Raw genomic sequence first — 12,307 nt, 5'->3', positions numbered from 1 at the left:
TGAAGAGTTGCTAACGTTTACTGAGAAACACCCTCAAAATAAAAATATGACATGAGTCAAAATGTCAAATGTTGGTTTGAAAAAAACAGAAGTAAATAATTCCTTCCAAACATACTTTTTTTTGAGGTGCTTGTCACATAAATTTATATATTTCATGGCAATGAGCAGACACGTCCTTTTTATTTTTTTAAATATATTTTTATTGATTTTAGAGAAGAAGGGAGAGGGAGAGAGAGATAGAAACATCAATGATGAGAGGGAATCATTGATCTGCTGCTTCCTACACATCCCAAACTAGGATCGAGCTGATAACCCAGGCATGAGCTCTGAACGAGAATTGAACCGTGACCTTCTGGTTCATATTTCAACATTCTATCACTGAGATACACTGTCTGGGCAGACCCTTCCTTTTTAGAATACCTAACATATACTGGAAATTAGCACCCATCAATGTAGTATTTCCATTACTCAAGCACTGTAAGATTTTAGGCTCTTTTTTTTTTTTTGTCTTCCCCACATTCCTGTGATTAAAGAAAAAGCCACTAAATTTTTTTCTCAAATTTTGCTTTTGAATTTTCTTTATCTTCCTCATTCCTTGTTGTTTAATAATTTTTTTTCACCTTCTGTTATGTGAAGAACAGTTTAAATGACTTTTGTAGTTGCCTCAGATTTCTGAATTGTTAAACATTCTTGGCCTATTTTTTCCTCTCTGCTCTCCTAAATAGCTGACATAGGTCTGCTGAGATCATAATCCTGTGGTTAAATCCTCTTGGGAAGTGTATCTGGGGCATTAGTTATCTTCTGTTGATCTCATGTTTGGTGCCAGCCTTGTTTGTTCTGTTATCTAGTAAATGTTTCATTGCATTCACTGTTAAAATTTTTGGTTCAATATGATTTCATATGCTTTGTTAAATATTCTAGGAACATATTTCTTCCCCTCACTCGATCCTTTGTTCCCCCCACAAAACTGAACATGTAAATGGGATGTCGTTTTATAGGCAACAGATATTTTCAGTTTAATCTTTTATAGAATGAAGTATAATTTTATAATTTGCCTCTAATGTGTCAGTTTCATAATTTGCATTTGTATAGCCCCAACCTATAGAAATATGATGTACACTACATATGTAAAATTTCTAGGCCTCATTAAAAAAGTAAACAGAAATAGGTGAGATTAGTTTTAATACATTTTGTTTAATCCAAAATACCTTTTCCACATTTACTCATTATAAAAAAATCACTGAGGTAGTTTACATCCTGTGTATTTTACATTTATAGCACATGTTAGTATGGTGTAAAATTTTTATTAGGAGTACTTGATCTGAATTTATATTCCATAAATGAGCCCAGCTGGTACGGCTCAGTGGTCAATCATTGACCCATGAACCAGAAGGTCACTGTTCATTTTCCAGTCAGAGCACATGCCCGGGTTGTGGGCTTGATCTTCAGTAGAGGGCATGCAGGAGGCAGCTGATTGATGATTGTCATAATTGATGTTTCTCTCTCTCTCTCTCTCTTTCTCTGAAATCCATAAAAACATATGTTCCATAAATGTTATAGTTGAAAAATCAATTTTTATACTCAGGTTGTTCCAGACAAATTTTCCAACTGAATTAAATTAAGTAAAGTTAAATTTTTAAAAAATCAGTTACTCTCTCACACTAGTCAAGTGCTCAGTGGTTACACATGACTAGTGCCTACCATATTCAACAGTACAGCTGTAATTTTCTGACAGTAGGGCAAGCTACATATGTTGCCATTGAAGGGGTTAATCAGTTTATTTTTGTCTCTACAGTGAACTTTCTGGTTACTGAACTTGATTCTGTGTTTTTCTTTAGAACGTTATCATTTGTCTTACAAGATTGTGCGAACAGACAGTCGCCTGGTACGCAGCATTCTGACAGCCCATGGATTTCATGAAGTAAGTTCATTTTGACTAGCTCACCTAATCTGTCCAGAAGCTGAAAATCCTAGCCACCTGATTCACAGTTACTTACCCATGCCAACACTAGAAAGTACATGAGACCAATGCTTAGTGGTGATAGGAGAACTTGCATTGAATTCCATGAAATACAAGGAAGACATTTCCACAATTAAAAGCTTGCTTTTTTTTTTTTTTTTACATGCTAAGTTTATAGGCTTAGGCTAGAGGCACAGTTGTCCATAAGGAATTGTTTGTTACCCAATTAAGGTTCTTTGATTGCTAACAACAGAAACAGACTGTCTAACTTAAACCAAAAGGGATTTGTAGGAAAAGTGTACCTAAGATGGTTAGCAGAATCAGGAAAAACTGAAAAGGCAGCCTTTGGAAGGAGAGAGACGGGACAGCTCCAGGAATCTAGGACAGGAAGCTTCAGGACCATCTCCTGTAGGCATTGAAGGTGGAAGTGACTCAACTCTATTTGTTGTCCTTGTGCCTTTCTTCACTCAAGAACCATATTCTGAAGATAGAATGACTGACCCAGCTTGGGTCATGGATTCACTTCTTGGAGGAGAGAGGGACAGATGATTGGCAGGTCCTTTAAAACCAAAGAGTATGTGATTCCCCAAGTAAATGGGGAAAAAATGGGATATTGACATCAAAAGGGACAGGCAAAAATGCTGGACAGATTTCCACTATAGGGATTTTTGTTGTTGTTAATCCTCACCCAAGGATATTTTTCCATTGGTTTTTAGAGAGAGTGGAAGAGAGGGGAGAGACAGAGGGAAAGGAAAACATCTATGTGAGAGAGACACATTGATTGGTTGCCTCACCGGTGATCAAGCCTGCAACTGAGATACGTGCCCTTGACTGGAATTGAACCCAGGACCCTTTAGTCCAAGGGCTGGAGTTCTATCCATTGAGCCAAACTGCAAGGACCACTGTAGAGATTTTGAGACAATTGATAAAGGTATGCTTGCTAGCTCTTTATCCTAGGTTGAAGTCTGAATTAGGCATTTTGAAGTTCTGGTACCAGTTTATATTCTGTCTTGCTGCTATTTTATCTCCAGGTCGTAATTGGCACCTACCACATCATAGGCACAGAATACATAATTGTTTAATGAATGTACAAATAAATTATTATGAATGACCGAATGAGTGGATTCTAAGTTGGTTTGCTACTATATAAGTTTTTACTTCTGATCAGTGCTTTTGCATCTGCAAAAACAAAAGGTTACTCTGAAAAGGGAGTTTTGGAGTTGGGCCCTTTTCTCATACTTTGATATGCAAAAATATTAAGAGATATTGTGGACTTCTATAGAAGGATTAATTTATTCTACTTTAAAAATATGTTTTATTGATTTTTAGAGAGGAAGAGATAGAAACATAGATGAGAGAGAAACATCCATTGGATGCCTCTTGCACACCTCTTACTGGGGATCAAGTCCACAACCTGGGCATGTTCCAACCAGGAATCGAACCAGTGACCTTTTGGTGCATGTGTTAGTGCTCAACCACTGAGCTACACTAGCAGGCTATTCTACTTTTTATGTCTGGGATTTTCCCAATCTCCAATTCTTTAAACTTGATTATCCCCATGTTCTATGTGTTAACTTTTGTCTTGCTAGGCTCACATCCTAACTGGGCCCCTCATGAGTACTCTGTGGATGAAAAATCTCTCTAGCCTTTTCTGCATGGCTCTTCCTGGAGAGGGGTTATCTCTGACGTGTTTTATCTTGTCCTTTTATCTGTCCTCAGGTTCACCCAAGCAGCACTGACTATAACCTAATGTGGACAGGATCCCACCTGAAGCCCTTCTTACTTCGCACCCTCTCTGAAGCACAAAAGGTTAACCATTTTCCCAGGTAATGCTCTTATAGCCACTTTGCTCCTTTTAAAGGCACCTGACATTGTCATAGATTTAAATATAAAACCTAAAACTAAAACTTCTAGAAGAAAACATAAAAGAAAATCTGTGAGATCTTGGATTAGGCAAAGAGTTCCTAGAGATAACAATAAAAGTACAATCCATGCCCTGGCTGGGTAGCCCAGTTGGTTGGAGCATTGTTCCATACACCAAAATGTTGCGGGTTCGATTCCTGGTCAGGGCACTTAACTTAAATTGTGGGTTCAATCCCCAGTCGGGAGGCAACCTATCAGTGTTTCTTACATTGAAGTTTCTCTTTCTCTCCTGCTCCCTTCCTCTCTTTCTAAAATCAAATAAAAAAGTGTATCCTTGGATGAGGATTAAAAAGTAATAATAATAAATAAAAACCTATACACAATTACTTATAGTGACTTTATTCATAATCTCCAAAAAGTGGAAACAGCTCATGTGTCCTTGATTGTGGTGGTGGTTACATAACTGTATGTGTTTGTTCAAATTCAGAATAATTCACTAAAAAAGGCAAATTTTACTGTACATAATGTATACTTTAATGACTAAACCTGACCAAAGAAATCCATTTCATGAAAATGATGAAAAAACCTTTGGGGTTGACAGTGATAGGTTTGGGATCTACTGTTCTCAGTGACTGCTCTGGAACTGTGAACATGAACTCTGCAGGGTGTGATAACACTGGATCACCTCTGAGTCGGAGTTGACTGAAATGGAAGTACTTTTATGATTTTTAGGTCATATGAACTAACCCGGAAGGACCGACTGTACAAAAACATCATTCGGATGCAGCATACGCATGGATTCAAGGCTTTCCACATCCTCCCTCAGACCTTCCTGCTGCCAGCTGAGTACGCAGAATTCTGTAGTAAGTGCTTTGACTCACTGCCCATCCCCAGGAACTGAACTTGGGGCAGAAGGACCTCAAGGGTTGCCTCAAGTCAGTCACCAATCAGGGTTTTTCAAATCCTTAAAAAACTTGTGTTTCTTTAGTAAAACAGCTACAGAGATAACTTTAAAACGGTTTTTATTCTGTGTACCTGTATATTCATTCTTAGATAGGCTCATCAGTATCATTTATGTAGGACACATTGGTGTCATGTAAATGTGCTCTAGTCTTGTACACAGTCTCTTCTTCATTGACAAGAGTTAGTGCACATGCAGGGATGTATGTACCTCTACATGTAAACTACATTTCTATCCTCTTTGGTGTCTCTTTTCCTCTTGCCATTTAGGGAATATTCCTGTCCCCTTCATTTCTGGACTTATTTGTGTGACTTGTGTTCTTTGAGGTAGCAGTCTCATGCATCTTTTGGTGTTTAGCAGTACTGGTTAGAATCAATGTTTTTCCTTGGAGTTCACACTAATTAATTGGAAGGCATCCTTGGGAGCCAACTGGGAATCCAGATGGCAGCTGTGTTGCTGGTCACTCTAGATAGGAACATGGGGCCTGCATCCATGTGTCAGTGGGTTTCTTATTTCTTTTGCCTTGAGGTGAACTTACCTTCCCAGGTATAAGCAGAGGAGTGGGCTGTTTCAGGCTTTCCTTGGGGAGCAGAGCCTGACTCAGTGGGCTTAGTGCACAGGTAAGGTGTGAGGCAGGTCTGGGAGAGTTTAAATAATAATAACACTAATAGTTGACACTTAGTGAACATTTTCTTCCTATCAGGCCTTCTTCTAAGTGGCACCTCTACTCTGAGATAGGTATGTTATTGTCCCCACCTTTGCAGATGGAGAGACTGAGATACAGAGAAGTAAAAGAACTTTGTGCAAATGGTAGGAATAGAATTCAGACCTAAATGTTCCATATTATTTCCTATTTGGATATTTGAGATATGTTACTACATAATAAAAGTTAAAAATTCTCTAATAAGCTGGCCACAGTCTGGCTTCAGGGGCCAGGCTTTTCACCACTGCACTTTATGGCTAAAGACCCGGGCAGTTCGTACACAGTGGTCATTTCCCAGTATTGCCAGCGACAGAAGTCACGTCTGTGAGGAGGATTGGATATGGTAGAGGACCGGGTGTGACAGAGAGGAGAAACACAATTTTCCTCTGGATAAGTCCAAGGGAGAGCCTGTTTCTGTTTCAGGGTAGAGGAAGCACGGGGATAGGAAAAGCAAGGTCTCTCTAAACTTCCTGACTTTGGTACTTTTACCAGATGGACTTAAGAATCTGGTCTGGTTACCCTGTGGAGTGTTCTTCTCTGGGACTTAGGTCCTCAGGGATGGTCCCAGGCTCCACCTTGAGGCTGCCATTCCTCTGATGGCACTATTGCTGGGTCCACAGGTTGGCAGTTCAGTGTTTGCCCACGGAGGGCTCTGAAATGGGTCCGTAGTGAGTATTAAATAGATGAATGAAGTTAACTTCAATACTACAGTGCACTCAACTGAAAATCTGCAGTCAAGAATTTTTATGTGACTTTAGCCAAGTTACTTAAACCTCTCTTGTACTTTAACTTTCTCCTCTGTAAAAAGACTGTTCCCAGGACTGACCTTATAGAGTTGTTGGGATGTTTAAATAGGTTAACACATGGAAGCACTTGGAATGGTGCTTTATAGGTGCTCAATAAATGTTCAGTGTTACTTCCTATTTCAAGTTATGTTGAAATATACCAATACATAATAAAAATTAAAATTTCTGTAATAAGCCAACACGATAGCTTGAAAATGCTTCAACTAACAGGTTGGCAATTTAAAACAGTTCCCAATATGAACTCCTCCTGTTGTTGGATTCTTGGTGAGAAATTAAGTCCAGAAAAATGTCCTACTAAAGACTAAAGGAATGTAAGTTGCTATTGCCTATTCTGCTGTTCTTCCCTACCCTTTGGGGGGAAGCTCATTCAGCTGATTGGGTAGAGTTAGGGTTCCTTCATCAGTTCCAGCCTGACCTGTCTTTCCGTAGAATTGGTCCTTCAGCAATTACTCAAACTTTTATGTGTTCTTCTTTTAACAAATGTGAATTCAGAAGGTCAGTAGAACACATAGAATTAATACAGCTGCAACATACAACCACCACATTTAACCCCAGGGCAGTTATTGCAGGCCCAAGTGTACCTCAGTCCCCCAAACAAATCACCCATTGCCATTGCCACCCAACAATCCCAGCAGGGACTCACGCAGTTTGTGGAAGAGGGAAGGCAGGGAAGATGTGGTAGCGAAGAGGAATCTCCTTGGTTTCAGTCTTGCCAGGGTGTTAGTCATTTTTTGCCAGTTGTCCAGAGTTCATGACCTCTAAACTTAAATCCACTGGGAAGAAATCCAACACCATTAGGTTAATTGTGTTGTTAAATTTACATACAAGGGACAAGCCCATCGATTTTAAAGAGACATTCCCCTTTTTGATAAAGTCTGTTTTAAGTTCTCTTTTCCTTTGGTGTCTGCATCACATGTCATAACTTGGAAATTTCGTTTTCTCCATGACTTTTGTGTTCTGACCCTCCAGTGCTTACTTGAATGTGGGCAATAGAAGACTTTCAAGAAGGAAAAAAAGGTGAACAGGTGGCCTTTACAAAAATAACTGCATGAAATGAATTAGAGGGAGCAGGGGGCAGAAACACAGTGGTTACTTTGAAGATTATTGAATAATCCAGATAGGAAGTGTAGCTAGACATAGCTGGGTGGCCAGAATGGAAAGAACAGAAGGGTCAAAGATATCTCCAAAGATGTGAGTCTGGAGAGCTGGGAGCATCATTACATCTTTATTTAGAGAGTGGAACCAGGAACATAAAGGATGTTAAAGTGGGAGAGTATTAAATTTTGGACGAGGTTTGGATTTGAGGTGTCTGTAGGCATCCATGTCATGATGCTTGGCAGCAGTCGTAAAGGCAGTTTTTAGTTTGCCAGTTATATAGATTCTGGTGTTTGCAGGTATGGAGGTGGATATGATTACCAAGGGAGGGAAAAATAATGAGAAGCCACACCACAGAGAAATCAGAGGGGAAAGAGCTCAAAGTTACAAACAATGGGTTGACGTCCCAGAGAAGGCAGGAGAGGGTTAAATCAAGAGCCCCTGTGGAAGGTGAGCTTTAGGAAGGAGGTGGGCATGTCTCTCCCCTAAAACAAGGAAAGGAAGAAGGCCAAGTGATGACCCAGATAAGATTTTAGATAGCAATGCAGGTGAGTGGGTTTATGAAACAAATTCCCAGCCGTCTTGGGGTAGAGGGTGATGATTACACATGCAGGAATGAAGGGCCTACGGATGGGTTCGGGTGTTTGAGAGGGACAGAAAATTATGAAATTAGCTTGTATAGGGCCTTTGAAAGAGAACTGATAAACAATGGGCATGAAGATTGCCTAAAGACGCTGAGATATCAGCCAAGCTGGATCTCATGAATTTATGACTTTTGTTCTAAGAAGAGAAAACCTTAAACCCATCTCTGTAGAGATCTAGCCCAGAGACCAACCACTACGTAACTCATGAGATGTGAAAGCCTGGATATTGCTACCCTGTTTCCCCGAAAATAAGACAGTGTCTTATATTAATTTTTGCTCCCAAAGATACTCTAGGTCTTATTTTCAGGGGATGTCTTATTTTTCCATGAAGAAGAGTACGGTACACATTTATTGTTAAATGAAAATAAAGGAAATTTATTACCTGTATATGGTACGGTAGTTGTCAACACAAACCAGACAAACTGTGAATCCTACAGTATCAAGAATTTACTCATTTATTCAATGACAATCATGTCATCATCTTCTGGAAAATCATCATAACAATCCAATTCCTGAATTTCCTGGTGAAATTTCTTGTGACTCCATTTCTTTCAGAATCAGTGGACCAAATTTCTCATGTTTAGCCTAGCGGGGGCCTTATTTTCGGGGAGATGCCTTATATTTCACTCAGAAGGAAACCTGTAAGTAGGTCTTATTTTCGGAGGATGTCTTATTTTCGGGGAAACACGGTACCTCAAGAGTTGTGAAAGCCGGATATTGCCAGTAATTAGAGTGAGGATTATAAGACTTCGGGTGCACTGTTGCTCGTTGCAGTGTGTAGTAGAATTGGAGGGCTGTGGCCTTGAGGAACCTAGGACTCTCTGGCAGCTCCAGCCACATGTGGCCCAGTGGACAGCTTTCTCGGCCGGAAGAAGGAAACAAAGACAGGGTGGCACCACTGTCAGAAAAGCAAAACTTCTCTCCCAAACCCAGCAAATTGCTGCTTACTTCTAATTGGTCATAATTGTGTCCTGTGGTCACCTTCAGTTGTAAGAGAGGCTGAGAAATAATTTTAAGGAATGACAAAATTTTGACTTCTCATTAATTGCAGTTAGCTAGATTTTAAAGCAGTCAGTAAATTTACAGAATCGTAATACTTAGCATTATAAGAGAACTTAGCAAATCAGACCAAACCCCCTCATTTTGAAGATGAGACTGGACAGTTTATTTTTAATTTTTAATTTTTTCAATTACAGTTTACTTTTAATATTACTTAGTATTAATTTCAGGTGTACCACATAGTGGTTAGACAATCATATGCTTGCCAAAGTGTTCACTCCTGTATTTCCAGTACCCACCTGGCACGCTAGATAGTTATTACAATATTATTGACTGTATTCCCTATGCTGTACTTTACATCCCCGTGACTGTTTTGTAACTGCCAATTTGTATTTAATCCCTTTACCTTTCTACCCAGTCCCCAAATGCCCCTCCCTCTGGCAACCATTAGTCTTTTCTCTGTATCGATGAGGGACTGGATGGTTTAAGCCAGCGGTCGGCAAACCTTGGCTCTCGAGCCACATGCGGCTCTTTGGCCCCTTGAGGGCTCTTCCACAAAATACCATGTACCCTAATTAAGTTAATAACAATGTACCTACCTATATAGTTTAAGTTTGAAAAATTTGGCTCTCAAAAGAAATTTCAATCACTGTATTACTGATATTTGGCTCTGTTAACTAATGAGTTTGCCAATCACTGGTTTAAGCAAAGTTCCCATAGTGTAAAAGCCAGAATTCGAATCCAGATCTTTCTACCTCTGGTCCAGAGGCTTTTCCATTAGACTGCACAGGCTGCCACTGTAGAACCTGGGAGACACTAGAAGGCTCGCAGACTCTGTGTAGTACGTCCTTATCTTGAGAGGCTGACAAGCTTTGCCACCTGCATTTGCCTCGTAACCATGTTTTTAGAACCTAGAAAAAACTCAGTCTTTGTTCTGAAATATAACACATTAAGGATAAAAGCCTAATGTGAAAGACAAATCTTTGGTATTTGGAATTTCAACAATGTGATAAAAGTGAAGCACCGAAAAAGCAAAAACTTCTGATAAGGCTAGTTCACAAAATAAGATTATTACACTGTTAGGTGCAAAAATTGCATTTAGCTAGATTTTCCCTTTTGTGAAAACGAGAATTTCATTAATGTACTTGCCATTGTAGAGGGCACTGTCCCCAGACAGTTTTGGCTATTTCCTTAGGCATTCCTATGGCACCCTACCCTTCGTCTTGATGACTCAGAGTGTGTCTGTACTAGTAATTACTTGATCGATGTCTGCCTTTGCTACTAGTCTAATCTCTGTGAGGGAAAGGCTCTCTTTGTCACTACTGCATGGATCGATCTATCACCTAGCAAACTGACACGGATTGGGTACTTAGAAGTATTCAATGAATGAAGGTTAGAAAATTTTGTAATTTTTGTTTTCTTTCACTATTAATAATTTCTTCTGTACTCAACTCATTGCCTCCTTAGAATCTGGGGAAAATGGCAAAATGGAAAAAAATATATAAACTATACACATACACATATTCAGTGGCTTTATTTTATAGAGGCTTAATTTGTCTTATATAACTACTAGAGGCCCCGTACACAAATTTGTGCATGGGTGGTGTTCCTCGGCCTGGCCTGCGGTTGGGGCCGATTGGGCCCGTCTTGCCCCGTCCTGATTGGGGCTGGAGGCCGGGGAGAGGGGCCATGGGAGGTTGGCTGTGGGAGTGCACTGACAATCGCGGCTGCTTCTGCATTGAGTCAGTGCATGTCATAGTGACCGGTTGACCAGTTATTCTGTCCCTTAGATTTTTATATATATATAGATAAGTAAGTTATCTATTGTAGGACTTTATTAGTAAAGTTGTGTAATTTATATATTTTGAAAGGGAGTATATTCCCATGGTACAAAAAAAAAAAAAAAAAATTACAAAACAATAAAGAAAAGCCTTATTTTTCTTTTTTCCTCAGACATCCACCTCTCCTTCCCAGAGGTGATCAGTGTTCCTAGTTTTACACATGTCCTCCTAGAGATAATCTGTGTGTTTGTAGCATATAGCTTGAGTGTGTATGTGTACAGATGGGAGCATGCAATATGCATTGCCCTGCACTTTCTTTCCTTTTAGTCACTGAATAGCCTATCTTTGAGATCATACTCTGTTCATTAATAACATTCTCATTTTGTATGTGTGCTTCATATTCCATTATATAGATCAGGTGTCTGTAAACTATAGCCCTTGAATGAAGTCTAGTCTTCTGCCTGTTTTTATACATCTCATGAGCTATGAAAGGTTTTTATGTTTTTAAATGGTTGAAACCAAAGAGAATAACATTTTATGGCATTTGGATATCATATGGAATTCAGTGTTCATAAATAAAGTTTTATTGGAATATAGCCTGCCCCTTCCTTTGTGTATTATTTATGGCTGTTTTTGAAGTACAATGGTAGAAGTGAACAGTTGCAACAGAGATTGCATGGTCTGCAAAGCCTAAATTGTTTATTATCTGTTTTTTTTTTTAATAGTTCCTTGTCTATTTCTAAAACATTTTTTTTACTTATTTCAGAGAGGAAGGGAGAAAAGAGAGAAATAGAAATATCAATGATGAGAGAATATCATTGATTGACTGCCTCCTGCATGCTCCATACTGGGATTGAGCCTGCAACCCAGCCATATGCCTGCCCTGACCTGGAATCAAACTGTGACCTCCTAATTCATAGGTTGACGCTCAACCATTGAGCCATGCTGGCAGGATATTATCTGTTTTTTGTTTTTTTTCCCAAAAAAGTTTGCTAGCTCCTCAAATAGATGCAATATAGTGTACTTAATTGATGGACATCTTTTGCTACTATACTGCAATACTTCATACATTTATAAATACATTTCACATGTGTGAGTAGAACTAGCGGACATATTTTTGGAAGTGGAATTGCTCATGGTGTTGTAAATTCTTTGTGGCACATTTCATTTTTCCTAATTCAATTAGGTTGCATCAAGGGAAAAGCAGGGGGAGATGGGGGAAAGTGGGCAAGGAGACCTACTTTTTCTCCTCCTGGTGTAATGGTTTGTTAAGTGCCTGTTGGAGGCCTTGAAAAGTCAGTTTAGCTCATAGCGAAGGGAGAATTCTTTGTTCTTTCTTTTCTTTGGTCTTTTCACTTCTAAGCAGAGCCATCTGCAAGCCTCGGTGTCTTGCTTGGTTTCTCTTCCCATGATCCAGAGATGTTTAAGGTGTAAGCCTGAACTAAGAAAGGAACAAGAGAAAACTACCTTTTACTCACTTGTAAATTCGTGTTTT

The 12,307-nt window shown here is 39.3% G+C and overlaps 1 protein-coding gene across 3 annotated transcripts in view; it reads left to right on the top strand.

Moving 5' to 3' along the window:
* The window catches only part of TTLL5 (tubulin tyrosine ligase like 5), a 239,727-nt gene that overhangs the window by 11,558 nt on the left and 215,862 nt on the right, over positions 1 to 12,307 (top strand). For all 3 annotated transcript variants that reach the window (XM_036430782.2, XM_036430771.2, XM_036430764.2), the window contains exons 4-6: positions 1,839 to 1,921; positions 3,680 to 3,786; positions 4,556 to 4,686. In XM_036430782.2, the coding sequence (XP_036286675.1) occupies positions 1,839 to 1,921; positions 3,680 to 3,786; positions 4,556 to 4,686 (321 nt within the window). The remainder of the gene's footprint in view (positions 1 to 1,838; positions 1,922 to 3,679; positions 3,787 to 4,555; positions 4,687 to 12,307) is intronic.

The sequence above is a fragment of the Pipistrellus kuhlii genome, unplaced genomic scaffold (genome assembly GCF_014108245.1).
Source record: "Pipistrellus kuhlii isolate mPipKuh1 unplaced genomic scaffold, mPipKuh1.p scaffold_m20_p_1, whole genome shotgun sequence".
NCBI lineage: Eukaryota > Metazoa > Chordata > Mammalia > Chiroptera > Vespertilionidae > Pipistrellus > Pipistrellus kuhlii.
The sequence above is the reverse complement of the archived record's forward strand: the minus strand, read 5'-3'. Positions and strand labels throughout refer to the sequence as shown.